This window comes from Thamnophis elegans, chromosome 2 (assembly GCF_009769535.1).
Source record: "Thamnophis elegans isolate rThaEle1 chromosome 2, rThaEle1.pri, whole genome shotgun sequence".
NCBI classification, from domain to species: domain Eukaryota; kingdom Metazoa; phylum Chordata; class Lepidosauria; order Squamata; family Colubridae; genus Thamnophis; species Thamnophis elegans.
The window spans coordinates 13,623,829-13,646,774 of NC_045542.1; the positions used below are offsets into that span (position 1 = coordinate 13,623,829).

The 22,946-nt window shown below is 39.8% G+C and overlaps 1 protein-coding gene across 3 annotated transcripts in view; it reads left to right on the top strand.

Moving 5' to 3' along the window:
• Positions 1-20,294, top strand: part of GMIP (GEM interacting protein) — a 71,283-nt gene extending 50,989 nt beyond the window's left edge. For 2 of the 3 annotated variants that reach the window (XM_032212207.1, XM_032212208.1), the window contains exons 12-21: positions 130-236; positions 1,511-1,597; positions 4,229-4,321; positions 5,631-5,791; positions 7,749-7,937; positions 8,589-8,726; positions 10,494-10,672; positions 15,289-15,577; positions 17,647-17,755; positions 18,873-20,294. In XM_032212207.1, coding sequence (XP_032068098.1) covers positions 130-236; positions 1,511-1,597; positions 4,229-4,321; positions 5,631-5,791; positions 7,749-7,937; positions 8,589-8,726; positions 10,494-10,672; positions 15,289-15,577; positions 17,647-17,755; positions 18,873-19,288 — 1,768 coding nt within the window. In that variant the 3' untranslated portion in view covers positions 19,289-20,294. The remainder of the gene's footprint in view (positions 1-129; positions 237-1,510; positions 1,598-4,228; positions 4,322-5,630; positions 5,792-7,748; positions 7,938-8,588; positions 8,727-10,493; positions 10,673-15,288; positions 15,578-17,646; positions 17,756-18,872) is intronic. The other variant, XM_032212209.1, reaches the window with a different exon arrangement.
• Positions 20,295-22,946: the final 2,652 nt, after the last annotated feature.

Here is a 22,946-nt window from a genome sequence, read left to right on the forward strand (position 1 = left end):
TATTGTATTGTATTGTATTTAAGACAACTATTATTCCAAGCAAACGTCTGCTAATAAGCAATTACCTGTAACTGTTTTTGGGGAAAATGATAGTAGTTGATGGGCCTTTGCTTTTTCCTCCTCTGGTAGAAGAAAAAATATTGCACCTTGTGCTCGAATTTATTCATCGGCTGCTGACCTCAGCAACTCATCAGAAGAAACTCCCGGAAAGCCTTCTTCCTCAAGCAGTGAGCAAAGTACAGTCAATTCCATTACAATACACTTCTACCTTCTTCTTTGGGGTCATCTTATAATCCTTGCCATGGTCTGGCTAGATCATCAGGATATGGTGCCTAGATCTGGTTACAAAAAATTACTTCCCTACAGGTAGTCCTAAACTTACAACAGTTCATTTTGTGACCATTCAAAGTTACAAAGGCACTAAAAAAAAGTGACATGATCATTTTTCATACTTAATAACCATTGTGGCATCCCTATATTCACATAATTCAGATGCTCGGCAACGGACTCATATTTATGACCATTGCTGTGCCCCAGGGTCATGTGATGGCCTTTTGCAACATTCTGACAAGCAAAGTCAATGGGGGAAGCCAGATTCACTTAACAACCATGTTACTAACTTAATAATCGCAGTGATTCATTTAACAACTGTGGCAAGTAAAATGGGACTAAACTCACGTAACCAATGTCTCACTTCGCAACATAAATTTTGGGCTCAGTTGTGGTCGTAAGTCGAAGACTACCCGTACTTGAATGATGTGCCATCAAGTCATTGTCAACTCCTAACGACCACATATATTTCTCCGTAATAGCGTGTCCCTAGCTTGCTTTATCAGGTCTTCTAATAGTGCACCCATCACCACTGCAACTGAGTCTATCCACCTTGTTGATGGGCATTCTCTTCTTCTCTTTCCTTCCATCCTTCCCAGCACTGAACCTTCTTTAGAGAACTAGATCTTTGCATAATCTGCCCAAAATAGATGAATTTGAGCCTGGTCATCTGTGCTTGGAATGAGAACTCTGTTGATCACTCCAAGCACAGAAGGCAGGATTAAAGAATTTAAAAAAATTGAGGGTATCTTTGCTGCCATCCATGGTTGGATTTTTTTACAGTTTAGGACTGTAACTTTAATGCAGAGGTCTTAAAACTTGCCAACTTTAAGACCTGTGGACTTCAACTCCCAGAATTGTCCAGCCAGCTGGCTGGAGAATTCTGGGAGTTGAAGTCTACAAGTCTTAAAGTTGCCAAGTTTGGGGATGCCTGCTTTAACGTGTAGTTCTTGAGTGGAGAGTGAGGGGGGGGGGAAGCAAGCACATCTCAACAAAAGATAACTCCACGCAACTCCTTCAGTAACTGAGGCAAATGTTATTGCTTTTGCTCAGATCAGATAACTTCTGCACTATCAAAGGCCTCTCCATTTTCCATGAGCCAATATTTTGCCCCTCAACCCACTTCTCATATTTTACTAGTATTCAGTTATATACAAGATCATCTTCCTTCCCTTGCCAGGTCCTCACCAATCTTTCTACAGTGACACGGAGAGTTTGGGAGGGAGCACTGAATGCCAAAGCTTGGATTCACCCACATCTAGCCCAGGTGAGAAGAAATTCCCCTTTTGCCTAGAAAATTAAGTAAGTTCATAAAGAAGAGATGGGAGGTGAAAGCTTTATTAAAGTATTAGCTGAAATCTTTATAAATTACAGTTACATTGGAAACAGACTGTGGCATTCTTTCCTAATCTATAGCCTTATTTTCCTCAGATACTGCTTTTTAATAGATTGGACATTTTGAAGATTAAAAACTGTTTGAAGATTAAAAACAGTTTTTTAAAAGCACATTTTAAATTGCAACTTGGTTTCTCTGTTAAAGCTGACCAAAGTCATTTTAGGCATCTTGATTCAAATTTATCCTACCAAGGAATTTTTTTAAAGAAAAAATTATAGCGGCAGTATCATTTTAAATGATTCATTAGATCTAGTAAGTAAGATCTTTATTACGGTCAAAGACCAGCAATATACATTTGTCTTTACACTATATTAAAAATACTAACATTAAAATATAATTAAAAGTATTTACATTAAAAGTGGATAATAACATTGTGGTCCAAAGATTGTTAAAGGTATGTTATCCAGATAATTGGTACAAGATGGTACTATACTGTAGCAAATTTTTTTCTTATGGACATTGCAGCCGCACAGAACTTTGCCACTGCATACGTGGTAACCGGGTTAGTGTCCTGGAGGAGAAAGCCTAGATAAAAATTGTCTGCCCTCCCTGGCAATCTCTCTAATAAGGGGAGAATATATGCAGACCTACAAGCTCTGTATAGCTCGCAGTGTAATAGTACATGTGAATTATCTTCCACTTCTCCTTTACCACATATACAAACGTGTTCGGCTATAGGTGTTCTCTTATACCTGCCCTGGAGGAGTGCTGAAAAAAGAATGTTAAATCTGGCTCTGAAGAAAGCTATTCTTTGTTTTGGAGAGATCAGGTCATTTTAATACTCTGGTTTCTCTTCAGATCATATAAATCTTTCGCCTTAAATGATTCAAGATCATGAAATTAATGCGAAAGAATACATCAGTTATATACTGGAAGCCCTCTGAGAACACATGCCACCCTTCTTGTTGCAACTAGATGAATTGTTTACCTAATCAGAAAACTAGAGGGGGTAGGGAAGGAGGGAGATTTCCTAAAATGAAAGAGAGAAGGAAAAAAAACAGAAACTGTACCTGAGCTCTGATTCCACTTCTGCAATACTAATGGCTGAATTTTTTGCATTGTACTAAAGTCAGAGATCAGAATTAGGAACTTTTGTGGGAATGTTGCTGCACCAATGGTTGGATGGCTTCCTATGAAGTCACTAGAAGAGTTTATGATGTCACAGAAAGTGGCAGAGCTGATGTTTTTTCAACCTGCTTATGAGGATTTTAAACCACTGGAATTGAAACCCTGCTCCAGTTTCCACTTTAGTGAGTTTCCTTATCATTCCACATGGTCCCAGATGCTGCTACCAAATTTTGGAAATGTAATGCCAGTGCTGGAGAAGGGCTGTGAATGAGCTATTAGGCAGCTGTATTCACGCAGCCATAATGTGGCTTGTTTAATTAGGACTTTATGAAATTGTTTATTAGGTATCATTATGTATCATGATTGCATAGGATGACAATTATGGTTATTACGAGTATGCTTCTCTGATGTGTGAACCCAGCCATAGCCTATATCTAATCAAACCAGAGATGTAAGTCTTGTTATCAGGTGCTAAAATAAAATATATAGATTGCAACAAATTAAATTACAGTAAACTTGGCATTCCTATGTGGAGGGTATTAGGGTGCCTATAGAAAGGTCCTGACCTAAAAATAATGTTTTAATTAAAAAAAAGAAAAGAAATTAGAAACTGACCAATTGCAAAACAAAGGGGCAGCCTTTGCATCATCTTTATTATCAGAGTTATTTTGAGGTCCCTCATGGGCCCTGTGAACATTTTCAAAAAATAAAATGGTCAGGGGAGACGACCTCTTGTGGTAGCCCCTTGAAAATGTGCCTATCTATCCAGATAAAACAAGTATAGCTTCAGAGGTATAGAAAATAGGGGTGGGACAGGAAGCTTCCAAACCAGTTTACTCTTTGGTGATTTTTTTTTTTAAATGGCTTCTCCTAGCCCAGTGTTTCTCAACCTTGTCAACTTGAAGATGTCTGGACTTCAATTCCCAGAATTCCCCAGCCAGCATTCACTGGCTGGGGAATTCTGGGAGTTGAAGTCCAGACATCTTCAAGTTGACAAGGTTGAGAAACACTGTCCTAGCCACTGTGACAGCCATTGTGGTGTTGCAGAATCCCCCCTCCCTTGAGAAACCACCTACAATGAATGTCTTAAAATTTCAAACCTGCCTATCAACTCTGGAAGGCTGGGGCTGAGGCAAGAGTTGGTCCTTATTCTTTTCAAACTCATTTTTTAAAAGCCAGTTTAAACAGTTGAACATGTCTGAACTGATTTGATAGTTAAAAATGACACGTCTTGCTAGGTTGGAAATTCTTGAGTTGCATTATATAGACAATGAAAATAAATCTTTCATGAATGCTAGCTCTAGAAAAGCACATTATGTTTTTTCACATTACAAATTAATTTTGCAGATCTCAGTGTGCAGTCAAATTTAACTGTTTGGGGTTATTTTAAGCAGCTTCCATGATCGTTTAAAAGATTATTTATTTCATATTCAGGGCACAATAAGTTGCTGAAAGCTCCATCCACTGGAACGGTATCCTCTTCAGAAGACTGTGAAGACAAAGATTTGATACAAGCCTATGACAATGGTAAGAAGCAAAAGAATTATATGGTTTGACAGAATAAGAAGAAAACCAGAACTCTTCATAGCCTGAGAAAGGAAACAGAGATGAGAAAAGGACTATAGTTAGAGAGCTCCACAACTTATAAATGCATACTCCCTATTTTCTTGGTTTTTAATGAAAACATGCCAAGGATTCTTCATGTTGTGATTCCCACTTTACACAATTCTACCACACGTGAATGTTGTTAATTACCAATAACACTACTTTGAGCTTTCCATTGCCCCTCTTTTAAAGACTTAAAGCTTTTTGAAATCAACTGCCTCAAACTTTCCTGTCAAAGCACCTCTGGAATCTTATTCCCTTAGAAGACCTTCCCTTTTTATCACTCTTCTTCCTGTGGTCAGGCTATGCTAGATGTTGCTCTGTTGTCCACTCTGACCTTTCAACTTTCAGATCTTCTTCTTTTCCTTTATCTTCTGGGCACTAACCATTATTGACTTCGTACTCTGATATCAACTGTCATTCACAGTGTAGTGCTTGACCTTTTATTTCCGCTAGCCAGAATTTCTAATCAATCACAATATATCATCATCTAAGAACCAGTGAGGAAAGATTTCCTCCCGCATCTATCACGGCCTACTCTTTTTTTTTTCCTGGGGTTCTTCAATTCACTATGAAAATAATTGACATAATTGTAAATCTAAACAAATTAATTACTACTGTTGCCTGACAGCTTTGCAATTGTGTGATTTTTCACACTGCGTTTGGAGATTACCCTTGTGAACATTGTAGGATGTAACACTTCTAATATCTAATATGTTATTTTATCCACTGGGAGATTCAGCCATGAAGCAACCCCTCCCTTTTGGGAGGTTGAATTATTGAAGGAATATTTTTTCCTTGGAGTATGCGACATTTTTAGATCACAAAATAGGAAACTTAATAGTGGTCAGGGTCTGTACTTTAACATTTGACCTAGTAAGTACAAAATGGAATGAATCACATTACATATTTGACCATGGGCAGGATTTCTCCTATTTAGTAATGGGGGTGAGTTATTTTAATTTGATTTAATCTGTTTTAATATTATGTTGAACCTATTAGCAATTTACCGTATTGTTTTGTGTGCTTCCTCGTTCAAAATCAGGCTCATGATTTTGGAACTCTTCCTATTTGAGATGGGGTATACCTTAAATATCTCCATATATATATTTTTCACAAGGTGGGAGGGAGGGTTGTATCTGTACATTGCTCTTCAGCAAATATTCATTGTTCTTTAGGGGGGATGATGACCATATCTAATAGAGAATAATGGACCTCATCCTTTTTTCAGATCTAAATGATGTTGCATCTGAAAATGGCTTGTCCCATTATCAGTTTAAAAAAACAATCCTGTCAAGTGCTGCTCAGACTCATCGGCTGAGAAAACTGAGGGGTCCTTCAAAATGCAGAGAGTGTGAGAACTTCATGGTCAATGGTATCGAATGTGAAGAAGTAAGTGAACATGAAGGGAACCATTTTGCTGCAAAATGGTCAAACAGCCTCCCACTCTCATCAGTGCAACCAGGGGTGGGTTCCTGCCAGTTCTGACCTCTTCTATAGAAGAGGTTCCACAAATCTACAGTGCCGTTTAGAACCGGTTCCAGCCCCCCCCCCCCCCCCTGCTTGTCCACACATCATCAAGATGAAGAGTGAGAGGAGGAATTATGGGAGTTGAAGTCCACAAGTCTTAAAGTCTGTCAAGTTTGAACACCCCTGGGTTTTTTTTTCTAAAGGGTTAAGGGTGCAAGGATCTTGTAACTTTACAGCTTTAAGACTTGTGTGCTTCAAATGCCAGAGTTTCTGAGCCAACATTTTGGTTGCTAAGCAAGAGCGTTGTTAAGTGAGTTTTACCACATTTTACAAGTTGGCCACACCCACCCAGTCACATGGCTGGCAAGCCAGTCCCACCCAGTCACATGGCCAGCAAGCCACTCCCAGCCAGTCACATGGCCGGCAAACCACTCCCACAAAGTAGGCCACACTTACAGAAGAGGTTCTAAAAATTTTTGAAACCCACCACTGAGTGCAACGTATGACAAAACATTGGTAGTCAAAAAACATGTGAAAGTCATTGTTATTTAGGCTTCAATGGCATACTTACATATATAGAGATATGCACAAGAAAGCTAACTTTTCAATAAATAGGTATACATCTAAATCTATTAAATTAATTCAATATCCTGCCATGAGATGCGATCCACTGAGCATGAAATCATATCCCCAACCCATATTAACCCTCTAGTAGTTACGTATCTTTCCGTGGGACTTGACTGCTGCTTTAGAAATGTACGAATAACAGGCATAGGAAAGATTCAGTGTGTGTTCTGACTTGTAATGTGCTAGGTGGGTGCAGGAATAAAGGATGCCAGTCTCATTCCAATTGGGATTAAGTCTGGATCATGGTTTGTCATTTGTCCATTTCTGGCCTTATGACAAGCATCTCTGCAAATCCAGTGTTTAAGATGTAGTCATTTGAGTTGATTGCAGAGATTATCAAGAGTAGTAAGTAATCTGGGAGGATTTTCATTTCTGTAAGATACAATACATTTTTGAAACAGTATATTTATTTTATTGAAGAATACTAAGAGTTGAAAGAACTTTAAGCTTTAGTTTCAGTCAGCACGTTCCAGAATGACATAATCTGAATTAGTTAACATATATTTGGCCCATTATGAAAAATAGGCAACTAGGCTACAGTTTTGAAGAGGTCTAACTTTTGTTCTTCCCTTCTGTGTTCATTGATGCTACTAAAAACTCAGCAGACATTAAGCATCGATGTCAGGTGCTCCTTCGTTTAATAATCAAGAAAGAAACCACTCAACTCCATGCTTTAGAATTAAGTTTACTTTTACTAATTACAAACGATGAGAAGCAAAGCAAAGCTGAGTCTGAGTAAAAAAGGCGCGAAAGCAATAGATATCATGTATAATTCAATCCCCTCCCCTTGGCACCCCATTTCATAGTCCAATAATAATTCACCCAACCGTCAGGTGGGAGATGTCTTCAAAAAACATCATCAGGTTGGAATGCTGGACAGTTGGCCTTGGCGGGAAACTCCCTTCTCCCACATGCGCAGATAGATGGTCAGGACAGCTCCTAATAACAATCCTCCAGTACATAATGATTCCCCTCCCAAATACCATGCCCCCCCCCCCCCGTTTCAATGGCAGCCGAAAAGCAGCAGCGAAGCAGAGGCTGACAATCGATTTGAATTTTTAATCACCTCTTCAGACATCTAAGTTAAGTACTGGGAGGAATAGACTTCATGTTTCTATATAGTAAAGCAAGAAAATGTGTTATGTAAGCGCACAAAACGGTGGCCTGTTACAAAAGCTCAAAACATGGTGGTTTAAGAAATAGCTATTTGTTAAGACTGATCCAATACCTTAGGGTTTGTTTTTTTTCACAGTGCCTGTTAACCTGCCATAAAAAATGTCTGGAGACCCTTCTCATCAATTGTGGTCATCAAAAACTGCCAGCCCGGGCATCGCTATTTGGAATTGACTTCAGTGATGTGCCAAGGGATTTCCCAGAGGAGGTGCCATTTATTGTGATGAAATGTACATCAGAGATAGAAACTCGTGCCTTGGGAGTGCAGGTAACTTATTCTTCTATGCATGCAACAGTTGCATTCCAAGTTTTATTCCTGTTTCAAGGTAAGAGCAGGAACAAAATTTTCATTCCCATTCCTAATACAGAAGACGGAATTAACAGTCACCTATGCATGCTTTATATTAGTCCATTTCTGTGGAAGCATACAATTCTTCAAAAATGAGAATGGCAAGCTGTTTAACAGCTGGAGCAAACATGTCTGACTACACCTTGGTCTGCATATAGAGCAGAATTTTACATATATTGTAATTCCAGGATCCTTACGTGTGTTGTTATTGTTACATGCTGGTTTTTCATCCCACTGTTAGCGCTGAATTTCAGATTGAACAAACTATATCTCCAGGTTTCTGAGCTGGCAGAAGTATATTTTCTATACTAAATTAACCAGAGTTTGGTGTTGTAGAATTTTATTTTATTTATTAGAACTTGTCAAACGAAAACAAGAACAAGAATAAAAGGAAAAAAATACAACGCCAGGGACGATAGGCACGATTGTACACATGCACAATGCTCTCCTCCGCCTGCATCTCTATTTCTGAATCAGATCGATGTTCCGGTTGTCATTTGGCCACCTATGTATATGCGTTGTTCATCAGCTTCCCATGATTTGGTCTCCCTTTGCCTCTCCTCAATGCAGGGAATATATCGCATTAGTGGGGCGAAAGCACGCATGGAGAGATTGTGCCAAGCCTTTGAGAATGGCCGAAGGTTGGTGGAGCTGTCAGAACATTCACCCCATGACATCACTGGAGTCCTTAAACATTTCCTTAAGGAGGTAAGGAATAAAAACAAAGAGCACGCTTAGCGCCGCATTTCCCTACAGCTGAAAGTGGTTTTCTGAGATGTGTCTCTTTAGCTGTGGGAGTTCGCAAGATACTGATATTAAAAGACAGCTCACAGTTATTCCTTCCCTTACAATAAACATTTTGCATTGCCCCCAGCTTTCACAATCCGAGGGACTCGTATATGCTGGTCGATGGCTAATTTGATTGACCGATTGATTGACTCATAGGCATCATGTAAATTGCAGTTTACGTATTATTTTTCAGATGTACTCTTTTTGCATCTATTCTTATTGTCCTCGGGTTGTTTTTTTTTTAAGCACAATCTCTTATGTGGTTTGCATCAGAGAAGTATCTTCATTGGTAACTACTTACTACTTTTAACTTCCATTCCCACGTTGCAAGACATTTTCAAAAAATAAGGTTCTGATCTTGGCCTCCAGGGAACAAAGACCATTCACTGTTCTATATGGTGTCTGGTTAAGGTTCTCTCCTCAGTGTTCTCTTCTGCAGATTAAACATACTCTGTCCTTTAACCATGTTGGAAAGGACTTGGTTTCTTATCATTTTGGTAGCCATTCTCTGAACTCATTCCATATGTGGACCTGGCTAAGGCAGAGTAAAATGGAACAATAACCTCCTGTAATCTCTGTAATTTACAGTATCTAAATAGCTGTCCATCTGAGTGCACCAATCTGCGCAGCTCACAAAAATATATCCTCAAATTTGATTCAACTTTTTAGCTGCTGCATCATACTGTTGTTTTATGTTCTACTGGTGACTTATTAGAACATTAAGTTTCTTTTGACATGTACAGTAGTCCTCAACTTACAACAGTTTGTTTAGTGACTATTTACAGTTACAATGGCACTGAAAATGTGACTTATGACCTTTTTCACACTTACGAGCATTGCACTATCCCCATGCTCATGTGATCAAAATTCAGATGTTTGGCAACAGAGTCATATTTATGACGGTTGCAGTGTCCTGGCGCCATGTGATCCCCTTTTGCGACCTTCTGACAAGCAAAGTCAATGGGGAAGCCAGATTCACTTAACAACCATGTTCCTAACTTAACAACTGCAGTGATTCACTGAACTATATCAAGAAAAGTTGTAAAATGGGGCTAAACTCACTTAACACATTTCTCACTTAACATAAATTTTGGGTTCAATTGTGGTCGTACGTCAAGGACTACCTGCACTACCGTCAAATTAGGTCTCACCTTTTTATTCTTACATGTTTCATTTCTTCTCCCCAGATGCAGACTTTGCATTTCACTCTGATAATTTTCATTGTATTTATGGTATTTCAGCCCATTGTTAAATTTTATCCTGTTTATTTCAGTTCAGTTATGCTGTAACCTGTCTAGAAGATTTTTCTTTCTTTCGAAAAGTTAACTGTTCTTCCTCATATTCTACATGTGCGTAACAGGGGCCCTGAGTTCATAAAGGAAAGAAGTAAAGTTCTAGAATTTGTTTGAAAAACCCAGAATTCCATTGCTGCATAGAAGATAGCTCAGGGCATGGACACATCTTCCTTAAGGGGGATCATTAAAACTCAACAGTTCAGTTTATCTGACATTCTCAAATGTTGAACTCATGTTTTGAAATATATATGTCATGTGAGAACACTGAGATAGAACTATTCTCTGGAACTGGGATAACATGGCAGGATCCAGTAATATGATCAAAATTTAAACCCAAGGAATCTCCACCAGTAAAATATTATGATGCATATTTTGCATTTTTTTGCTACAGCTTTCCAGCCCTGTCCTTCCATTTAAACTTTATGAAGATTTCATGGCTTTCTCAAGAAATTTGCAGAAAAGTGGGGCTAGTTCTGAGACAGATCCCATCAAGACTGCCAAGGATTTGCTGAGCAAATTACCAGCAACAAATTATAATACTATAAGGCATCTTATTGCTCATCTGTACAGGTAATGAAAGAAATAGCGTTGAATATGCAGTTTTTGTCTTGGACAAATTACCTCTGTTAAATTAATCTGATCTGGATATCATTTTTATTGCCAACAAATCGACTGTAACTATTACCAGTTAATTCTAATCATACCCTTTTTTTAAAAAATGGATGTAAGTTAAGAGAATGAGGCAGTGACTTGGAACAAAGCAAAAAACGTTATTTTAAGTGACACAGAAGTATATGGAATTACATTAATCGAAAGTATAAAAAAAGATATTTGGTAGAATGATGAGGTGAAAGAGATTAAGGGTGATTGCTGCAGTACTAAGAATAACATGAAGACATCCGGTAGAAAGTATTTAAACTCTTTTACAAGTATAGGAACGCATGATCTCACTCTCAACCTGTAATTGGCCCACTACAAAGGCAATTTCCACCTAATCTTTTATTGTAGTAGTATTGCCTCCTCCTCTTTATTGCACCAAGCCCTTTGTTCTTGCCTGGGCTATCCGCCTCCATTTGAAAGGACTTTGCTGTCATAAATGGGTGAAACACTGCATTTTTGTCCTGCCAGTTTCCCCTTTAGTTGGAGTCATAGGAAGAATGATAAAAAATACATGCTTCCTTTCTCTTTTCCTTTTTCCTCCCCACTGGTCCACAGTTGGATGTGCTAAATGGGAAGATTCTAAATACGAAAGGAAATCAACTAAGGGGATGGTACAAATGTCTATCAATGAGAATCCACATCCTCAGACCTACCCAAAGGAAAAAAAATGCCCAGTGGTTGTTTTCCTAGCATGGGTGAGAAGAGTAAAGAACTAGGGGAATCTAATCAATCAGGGCTGGACAGGACACCTGGCAGCATCATTTCCAAAACTGAAGAAATGGAAAACAATTTCTTAAGCTCTACATGGGGCAGCCCTTGAAGAGCATTCGGAGACTTCAACTTGTCCAGAATGCAGCCGCGCGAGCGATTGTGGGTGTACCTCGATACACCCACGTTACACCTATCCTCCGCGAGCTGCACTGGCTTCCAATCGGTCTCCGGATGCGCTTCAAGGTGCTAGTTATTACTTATAAAGCCCTTCATGGTATTGGACCTGGGTACTTGAAAGACTGCCTGCTGCCAATTACCTCCCAAAGACCCATTAGATCGCACAGGGGTCGGCCTCCTCCGGGTTCCATCCACCAGCCAATGCCATCTGGCTATGACCCGGGGGAGGGCCTTCTCTGTTGCAGCTCCGGCCCTTTGGAACGAACTCCCCGCGGAGATTCGGACCCTCACCTCTCTCCCGGCTTTCCGAAAAGCCGTTAAAACCTGGCTATGTCGGCAGGCCTGGGGTTGATGAGCTCCCTTCCCCTCTCGACAGGTGTGGTTGTTGGTTATTTTAAATGTCTGTCTTGTATTGTATGTTCCCCTTCCCGTTTGAGTTGTTCGCCGCTCTGAGTCCCTTTAGGGAATAGGGTGGCATATAAATAAAATAAAACTTCAAACTTCAAAAACTTCAACTTCAAACTTCAACTTTTAGCTGGTTTCTGCACAGGAGACACGTAGCTTAAAACAATCAAAGCAAGGAATGGTTAAAATTAGAAGAGACACACAAAATGCAATGCAGTTTTGATAGAAAACTAAAGTTGTTTTGGAAATGGATAAAAACAGCTTAAGAAGAAGCCCCTAGCATGGTGAATGGAATTAAGAATAAAAACAATGGAATTATTTTTAATGAAATTGAAGCCGGAATCTTTTAGATATTTAATAATACGTTGCTGCAAAGAAGGATTTGCATGATATGTCATGGGATGGGACTGCAATAAATATTATGTTAGTGTCCAGGAAAAACATTTGAAAGGAAAGTCAGAAATATTTTGAGAATAATGAAGTATAAATCTTTATTACGGTCAAAGACCAGCAATACACATTACTTTTTTACAATATATTTCAAAGCATGAAATTTTCGGAGAATAATGAAAATAATAAATCAGCAGGTATTTATACTTGAGATATTTTTATCCCACATTTTATAACTCTCAAGGGAATGGACATAACTAATATTCCTTCCTCCTCCTATTTGCCATAACAATCCACTGAAGTGAGATGGGCTGAAAGACAAGAATTGGTCCAAAACCAGCCAGCCAGCTTTCAGGTCTCAGGTGAAACTAGAACTCACAGGCTTCTGGTTTCTAGCCTGGTACCTTAACTACTGGATCAAACTGGCTATCTAGGTTTAGATAGTATATTTGAGAGATATTAAAATATTAATGTAATTTGTTTTCACTGTGCAACCTATATGAAGGCTGTGCCTATGGCTAACAACTGGAAGAATACCGTGCTTTAATTCCCTTGTAAAGAAAAGGAAAGTTAGGAAACAGGGTTTGACTTGCATAAATGGAATGGAAAAGATTGATTGCCTTTGCCCAGAAATGGAAAAACAAATTAATTCCAAGCGAAGATGAAATAATAAGAAAGATTATGGATTGTGCCGAAATGGATAAACTAACTAAAGAAATCCAGGGAAAAGAAGAATCAGAATTCTACCAGATATGGGATAAATGGTATAGGTTGGATGGAGGAAAGAAACAAGAATCAATGAAGGAATATAATAAAACTCAAAAAAACAATAGTTATGAGTAAAATAAGAAGGTTAAGAATGGTGAAATCCAAATGAAATACAATAGGAGGGGAAATAATATAAGGTGAGCGGTATTGATTGATGATTGCTATTATAAAGAACAGGAAGTTCCTGTTCGTATTGTATTGTATAAATGTGGTGCATGTCTAATTTTTGTGTGTATTGTACATGTTTGTTAATAAAAATCTTAAAAATTAAAAAAAATGGAATGCTTTCTTTGGGAAGAAAGCCTTCAGAAATGGGACTGCAGATGTCAAGGAAGAGAGTCTTCCTGGAGGTTGGCATTTCCCTGCGCCGCAACTCATGATGGGTCCCTGGCAGTCTTTTGAAAGAAGCAATTTTTCTGGAAGGTGCAGAACCAAGAAAGCAGAGGGAAAAGTTAGAAGCCATTTTCCTTTCCAGCTTTTTGTATCCAGCCCAAAATAACCAAGAGCTGCAAGAAGATAATGTACATTCTATTGTGTGCAGCCAGCAATTTGCCAATCTTGCTGCAGAGGTGCAATCAAAGGACTATTTTCAGGGTTAGACTGAAATCTCAGGACTGAGAGGAAAAAACAGTTATTTTTCTGTGTGTGCAAGAGCTTTGAATTAGCCATCCACCCATCTTTGAGTCTTCAGAAAACTAAATTAGCATGAAATTTGCTGTCCCTTTTGCCAGTCCATATGCTCACTCTCTCATCTCTGCTCCCTGTTGTCTATGGAGATTCTCAGTCATCCAGGTCATGGTTGTCCCAAAGGTGCTTTTTCAAAAGGCAACAGGATTTTCTGGTTTTTCTTTGAAGACGTTTCACTTCTTATCCAAGAAGCAATAGCAATAGCAATAGTTAGACTTATATACTGCTTCATAGGGCTTTCAGCCCTCTCTAAGCGGTTTACAGAGTCAGCATATTGCCCCCAACAACAATCTGGGTCCTCATTTTACCCACCTCGGAAGGATGGAAGGCTGAGTCAACCCTGAGCCGGTGAGATTTGAACAGCCGAACTGCAGAACTGCAGTCAGCTGAAGTAGCCTGCGCTGCTGCATTTAACCACTGTGCCACCTTGGCTCTAAAGAAGCTTCTGAAGAAGCTTTGCGTCTCCTCCCAGTTATTATCAATCACCTAATTTGCCTCTAAAATGATAAAACCTAACAGATTTTTGACAGCTTGAGACTGCCCTTGGACAGAATTGGAATATGGGCTAAGATGTTACAGTACAGCTAAAAATAACATTATCATTCAGGACAAGAAGAAGACAACATCAAAACATGAGCTTTTCTGAGGATATGTTTCTGGCATGGTTAGATGCAAGAGATGAGCTAGTCATATCAAACTAAAAATATTTTTTGTTATTTTAGATATATTACAGCAGGGGTAGAAATTAATGGATTTAACTGCCAATTGCAGATAATAGCATGGGAACACAGAATTGATTCTGGAGTCACACAAAAACGTTCTCATAGTGTGGTATAAACTTCTGGTGTGAAGAAGACATTTGTAGAATAGGGGATGGGATTATTGAAATACATAGCAAGAACCAGTAGGAAAGAGGAGATTCAAAATCTGTATGTTGGCACAATTGTTTTCACAGTGATACGATGAAGTGAGTTGTTCCCCTATATAAATATTATACAGGGGAAACATTCCTCCTTCTAGATGACGATATGCAGAGATACAGCGTTGGTTGACATTTATGTTGCTACATTTTATTTCTGATCATTTCCGCCCCTGCATAATTATTGATGTAAGGTTGTAAAATGGGTATTAATGTGTATGTAAGAAGGTGTGTGTTTGTGTGTGTGTGTTTGTATGTGTATATGTATCTATGTGTAGATGTATGTATGTGTACATACAGACAGACACACACTTTGGGATAGGATCTCTGGTAAGTGACTGGCATGGCAACTGCAAAACCAGCTGGAAACACAGTTTGGAATCTACATGCCATTATGTTCTCCATCCATGAAAAATTATTGTGCCCAAACTTTCTAACCCTTTCTTAACCCTGTACTTTTCTTTTCAAGGGTGTCCGAAAGCTATCAGGAGAACAAGATGTCCCCCAACAACCTAGGCATCATCTTTGGCCCTACTCTAATCCGGCCTCCCTGTAATAATGATGTGTCCATGTCATGCCTGGTGGATTCAGGATACCAGTCCCAGCTGGTTGAATTTCTTATCCTGAACTATGAAAAGATATTTGGGATGGATGACCTGCCTTCAGCTGGACTCTGTGACTGTGAAAACTCTTTGAAACAGGCAAATACTAATGAAGTTCTTTCAAGCAATCAAAGACTTTCCAATGCATCTCTTGAGGTAGGAATCGGGGATGGCCTGGCTTTAAGTGAAATAAATGAGCCTCTTTGAGCAATAGACTGAGATAAATGGAAAACTGGATTCAAGCTACCCAACCTTGAGTGGCTATGGGCTTTTAGTCCCCTGAGTCCAGATGTTATTTCATCTGACTTTGGACGGGCTGGCACTCCCCCAGACAGAGCTGCAATTTGGGATCCTCCTGGACTCACAGCTCCTGCTTTTTGCCCAGATTGGTCCAGCATGCCAATTGCACTTTCTGGACCAGAAGGTCTTGCATGTGATTACCCAGGCCTTGGTCATCTCCTGTTTGAATTACTGCAATGCACTCCCAATGGGACTGCCCTTCAAGACTACCTGGATACTTCAACTGGGCCAGAATGCAGCAGCACATATGGTAATGGGTGCCTTTGGGTTTGCACGTGTAACACCTCTGTTGCTTGAGCTGCACTGACTTCCAGTTTCTTTCCAGGAGTAATTCAGAGCATCTTTAAGTACTGTATGACATAGGGACACATTGCTTGTGGGTCCACCTTTCCCTAAGAAAGATCAGATAGGATGGGCATGCTCTTAGTCCTGTTATTGCAAACCTATGGCACACGTGCCCAAAGTGGCATGTAAAGCCATGTCTCTGGGCACACGCAGCCTTGCTTGTTTGTCTTCCGGGTTTCTGCCATGCATGTGCATGCAACTATCAGCTGTCCGCACGCATGGCAGTACCGAAAACTGGTGTATGCATGCACATTGGTCAGCTGATTGTCGTGTATGCATGTATGCTAGAATCTGGAAGTTCAGCTTTTCTGGAGCGCGGCCCTAATGAGGGCGGATATGTGTGTGTGACATTTCTGCCTGGCCTTTTTGGCACTCGGTACCGAAAAGGTTCGCCATCACAGTCCTACTCCCTTCCTTTAGATTTTGTCATTTTATAGGAGCTAGGAAGTATGCATTTTCTGTGGCAGCCCCTCCCTGCTCTATGGGACAGTCCGTCCCCTGAAGGTCAACAGGCCGATATCCTCCTAGCCTTCTCTAAACCACTGAAGATCTGGTTTTTCCCCCAAGTGCTGGGATGAAGTGATTGCATATCTTGGCACCAACTTTTTGTTTTTAATGTGATTGGCTTTTATAGTTTTAATGTGATTTTTATCTTGTTTTAATTTTTCATTGTGAGCCATCATGTGTTTCTTATAAGATGGAGCAAGGCTATATGAATGTTTTTTAAAACACTGGCACTTTTCTCATTCTGCATAAAGCACACTGCCAGCCATTCCGTGCATGTCTCTCTAAGGTGGCCCTCTATAATATATTCCAAAGAGGCTATTAAAAAAACTGCATAATTGAAGAAGAAGAATCAGCTTGTAATTGTTATTAGTATTATTAATATCATAGGGCAGATAAAGGGAACCTATATAGGAATTGCACTTCATTTTACTCAGACAATAATCCTGTAACCTAGGTTGGAGTAAGAATGTGTTAGTCCCTGATCTAACCCCCAAAACATTACACCAAATATGTAATTCAAATATGTAAGAGAAGCAACCTAGAACTAAGAAGAAATTTCCTATCAATTAACCAGTGAAACAACTTGCCTCCAGAAGTTGTGAATGCTACAACCCTGGAAGTTTTAAAGAAGAGATTGGACAACCACTTGTCTGAAATGGTATAGGGTTTCCTGCTGAAAAGGGGGTTGGACTAGACCTCCAAGGTCCCTTCCAACTCTGTTATTCTAAATTCTAAAATATAGATCCTCAGTGTTAGCAGAACTAAAGGGTTGAGTGGATATGCTGTCATTTTTGTTTTCTCAAACTACATCTTTATTTTTATAATTTAAGGTACCATTAAAATTATTATCATAAATAGAAATAAAAATTTGAACTACAATGGATGTTTCTCTTTAGAAAACCTATAACACTAAAAAAATTTCAAAAAGCAGCACAGATTTTACTTTAGAAAATAAAAAAATGTCTAATATCACCCTACCAATCTCTCACACCGCTTTTGTGCTGCAATTAGGTAAAATTGGTGGAGAAACTCAACTCAACAGATTCATAGCAATATTTTTTTCCCCCAAACAGAGCTCTGCCTCCAAGGTATGTTTGGGTGAAGATGATTGTAGAAGTGTGGACAGTTCCTTCATTGAGGTCAAGCAGAAAGACAGCGAGGAGCAAACTGTCAACCCCGTAGGTAATTTTTCTTCTATAGCAAATTGTTTTTTAAAAGAGTATAATGTTGAGAAATCCTCATTCTACCTCAAATGATTAATTATCTGAAATATCATCTTCTTCGGAATGAGAAACGGCAGCATAAGGCATTTCTGAAATTCTAATTAATGATGCCATCTAAACTGAGTTAATTAGGATGACTTTGTCTTCCCAGTGGAAGAGAGTTTTGAAAAGTGACAGCATTCTCCTAAAGGATGCACAGGATGGAATACCTTAATGCTGAAATTTATAAAGGTTTAAACTATGTTATATGAAAATCACATATAGGTACAAAATGGAAAGTGATCATATTTACATGCCTGGCTGCAAAGCTGGCTTCATTTAAAACAATTCTATGTAGGTAAGGCCAGGAATTGTCATGTTGCCACCAACTATTTCCACCCCAAAATTCTTTGTAGGAGAAGAGCAGGTGGAGCTAGGAGGCAGAGTTAAGTGCATCATCACTTAACTTTATAGTCCTTGTGTTCCCACAAGAAATTGAAGTCCAATCCCTCCTGAATTCTGTTGATTTTTTATCTGGCAACAATTCAGTTGACTAGATTCTTGTGTATTAGCTGGAATAAATCTTCTATACTGCAACTTTTCTCATAGTCCTGATTCTTTGTATCTGGCATTCTTTGAAGTAAAACCAGGGCATGTTTTCCAGAAATTGTCTGCTTAATTATTATGCAAAAGAGGATGTTGAGGATGGAACTTTTGGGCAGGTTCAGCTGGTCTCTTATGTTTTAGGATAGCAAACAGCATTAATTGATCGGAGTCTGAGATGCAGATACATCAATAAAAAATAAGACAGCTATAAAATATAGATGGTTGATGGATTTGGTCTTTTATGAAATACCTATAACAGAGTTTGTGGCATATGCAAAAAAAAAATTGTAAGAGATCTGTGTTATCTTATACCAGTCAAAGTTTGTGGAGAGTGGCCAACAATGTGCTTCCTCAAAGAATCCAGCTAATCTTTCATTGCTTTTAGAAAAACACCATGTGCCTTTAAACTCATGGTCTGCTGGGTCATACATGGAACATGTATCATGCCTTTCCTAATTCTTATCAGATTCTTTTTTTTTCTTCTCATCCAGAGCTGAACAGGACAAATGACATAGAACTGCAAGACTTTATACTTGATCCAGAAGTTACTCTCAACCCGCAATCCAGGGGACGCTTCAACCGGATGCCAATAAAACATACCCGTACCATCATCCCCCAAGTTTCCAGTCTGCCCCTGCTGGCTGCTGTTTTGTCTAATTCAGAGGCAGCCGGTAGCCGCTTGGAGGCAAATCCAAGTAGACGCAGTGCCTCACCTGATACCTCTGGAAAGCGTAAACATTTTGAGATCACACCAGAAACTGCTAGGATTGTCTCCAAGCTGCAGACTCAAAATGGAACAGAAGATTATTATCAAGCTCAGCTTGGGGCAGCTCTCCAGGAAAAGTCTCTGGATGCAGTGGTAGAAAATAAGACTGAATCCCGAGCTAAAATATTGCTTGGGAAATGAACTGGGCAAAGGACTAAAAGATATTCTGAAATGCATACATCACAAAACATCAGGGCTCTATAGTGTATTTGGAGAACAAATAAACCAGCCCTAAGTCTAAGAGGAATAGAACTGTTTCCAAAGAAAAGGGTGGACTAGAACTGAGCCGCTGAGATACTAGAAACTATAAACCCAGTGACTTTCAAAAGGGGAGTATTACTGCAAAGGCACTGTGGGGAAGCAAAACATTCCTAGGGAAAGTGGCAGGAATTTTGCAGAAATGGACAGAGCCATGGAAACATCTGTTCCCAATGGTATGAGCCAGATGGTATGAGCATTCAAGGTGGTACAGGATTATGTTTGACAATGATAATGTGACTGTGTTGAAACCACATGATGGAAGTTTTGATCAGATTACTATCTGCAAAAATATATCCCGAATGTTTAAAATGATCAAAATGATCACCAAAGAAAGATAAATTCTATGTAAATTTGTGCAAAAAAACCTCTTTTGAAATCTTGAAATGCCATTTCTCTAGCTTCTGAGCAGCAACATGTTTAGGCATTATCAATCCTGGAAATGTACTTGTTTTTTTAAAAAAATGAAATTTATTTTTGGGAAGCTGAGTTCTGTATTAATTATATGTATCTGCGCTTTTTTTTTAATCCGTTTGTACAGAACGGTCTAAAAATAGCATTGGCTAAACAGTGTAGTGGTTCTCTACTGAGAACTGCTAATATTAGGAGGAAAGCATGAAAGAGTATATATAAGAAGGCAATGGTATGTTTCTTGTAGAGAACGCCTGGATAAGGAGATGGGGCAGGGCAAGTAGAGGGTTGATACGGTGTTGCTGGAATATTTTCTTATGAACATGTTAACACCTATAAGGTTCTCTTTGTGTAGAGTTGCCAGTTGGACATGAATGTTTATGGGCAACTTCCCACTATATATATTTCTTAAATTCCATCAACCATCTCTCCTCACTTTTTGTGTAACATAATTGCTTGAGTGTAATTGGTTGAGTTCACACAGTGCATTAAAAACTCTGGTGTGTTTTAGTCTTGATTTGATTAGGAAGCTCTAATGCTTGGTTTACACATGATGCTAAGGCCAAAATCATGGTTTACAAACCACAAAGTGTGTTTATATCAGTGGTGGGTTCCTACCTGTTCAGACTGGTTCAGCCAAATCGGTAATGGTTTGGGGGCCTGGGTTGCTGGAACCGGCAGCGATCCAGGCCTGCCATACCCCCAAACCGGTTCTCCGGGCAGCACCATAGGTGCCACCATTTGTTTTTTTGCTTCTGTGAATGCACAGAGCAATTTTTATTGTGAAGCGCCCACGAGTGAATTGGCAGAAGTGACTGCCGGAATCCACCCCTGGTTTATATATACCTAAACATAATGTTTTACATAAAACATAATCCCTAGTGGCGTGTAACGGAGTGAGCTCCCGTTACTTGTCCCAGCTTCTGCCAACCTAGCAGTTCGAAAGCACCTAAAAATGCAAGTAGAAAAAGAGGGACTACTTTGGTGGGAAGGTAACAGCGTTCCATGCACCTTCAGCATTTAGTCACGCTGGCCACATGACCACAGAGACATCTTTAGATAGCACTGGCTCTTCAGCTTTGAAACGGAGATGAGCACCGCCCCCTAGAGCTGTGTGTGTGACTAGCACATATATGCAAGGGGAACCTTTAACTTTACCTTTAAACATAATGTGTTTACAACACTGTATGAAAATTGTAAAAGAAACAGTTGGTAAGAGGACAGATTGAAGAAGCCATGGCAACGTCAGCTCCCATATCAATAACAGATGTGTGCCTGATCATTATGGGGAATCTGCTACTAATTGAAACTTCTGATTCTATGTATATGCACTGAAATACGTGTGCACCTATGTAATTTTGCTGGCAAACTTCTCTCACGGAGATGCTCAAATGCCCCATTCAAAGAATTTGCCCTGCAACAGTGAAGTTTTGCTCTGATGAATTAGTGGGTTTTGAAGCTTCTCAATAAGCCTGTTAATAGTTCCAAGAATCCATTTTCTCTTGTGACCACCTTGTAACCAACTTTTCTAAATAATATTTTGCAAATCACTAGGCAAATGTATATCAATGCATGGCAATTAACACATGTTCAGAATGTGTGCGAATTGTCGGGATACCATTACAAATGTATTTGATGCTCTTTTTGCAAATGAAGGGGGAACCTCCTGTTTATCAATTCAGAGAGGATTGGAAAAAACTGCAGGCAGAATAGGTAATCCTCAACCTACATCGTGATGGGAGCCTGTCCATTACAGTTGCAAGTACTGAAAGCACTTCACCCACTCCACCCACTCCTCACTCACCCTGATGTAGTTGTTTTTAACGTGTGGGTCATTAAGCAGAGCATAGGGTCCTCAGGTGGCGGAGGCCCTGGGAGAATAAGCCCAGGCCCAACTGGCCTGCCCTCCCAAGACTCCCCCTACCTGCAGAGATACTCCAGTCTCCACTTCCCTGCTTTCCTCCCACCAGGTCCCCTCTGGCCTTTCCACCCTCCCCCTTGTGGGCCCCTCCTCCATCCTAAACCCAGTTGTGTATGTGCCTATCGAAGATATCTGCGGCTCTGGTGGTTTCCTCAGTGCTGCGCAGACTGCATTGGAGAAGTAGCGCAGAGCAGTCCGTCCCTTCTTCCAGAAGCAGACGCCATTTTGAGGTAAAGGCAAGGAATAGTAGCCATGCTGAAAATAGCAAGTCACTTTTGCTCCCTTAAAATGGCTTATGCAGCACTGAGGAAAGCTCTGGAGCTTTCCAGTGCTGCGCAGATTGCATTAGGGAAGCAGAATGCAGCAATTCATTCCTGGGCCATGTGGCTACCTCCTGGAAGTGACTGCCATTTCAGCATGACCACGAGGAATTTTGGTCATGCTGAAAATGGCAGCCACTTCCAGGAGGCAGCCACATAGCTCAAGGATGAATGCCCTGCCCTCTGTGCTGAATACAAGGAGGTCTTTAAAAGGCAAATGGATGATGGATGACAGGTGAGAAGAATGAAGGCCTGTGGGGCACCAGCAGAGAAGGAGAGGAAGGTGGAGGTGGAGAGGCTGCTGCAGCATCCATGCAGTCAGCTGTAAGGGCAAATGACTATCGAGGTGCTGCAGCAACCATAATTTTGAAAAGGGGTAGTAAGTAGCTGGGGGAGGTATCATGACTTTCAACAATAGCTAAGTGACTGGTTATTAAGTGAGGATGATGGCCAAGAGTCAATCTGGGGTTTGTTTATCAGGCACGAAGACTAATCAATTATGCAGAGTCAAGAAAAGTGGAAATTCGTCGTTTTATTTCTAAATTTGGGATACAGAAATTTTAGAACAGCAATACAGCCATTGGCTATAAATTTCTCATCATCATTAAAATAGCACCTGTACAAGTAATGGTATTCAGGTTGGAATAGCAAATGCACAGGTGATGTTGTTCAGCTATTTTTAGCATGACGTATACTACTAGCCCCCTGCCTGCCTCCCAGCCCAAGCTAATAAATATCACATTGCCTTACTTTTCCAGCAAAGGGTATTCTCGCAACAAGCTTCTAGCTACTGTTCTAACTGCATCCTGCAGAGCTAAATACGATTTCTTGCTTTGGTTTAGCAAAGCGTTTTGCAGTTTTCTGTTTTATGCTTGTGTGCAGACAGGGT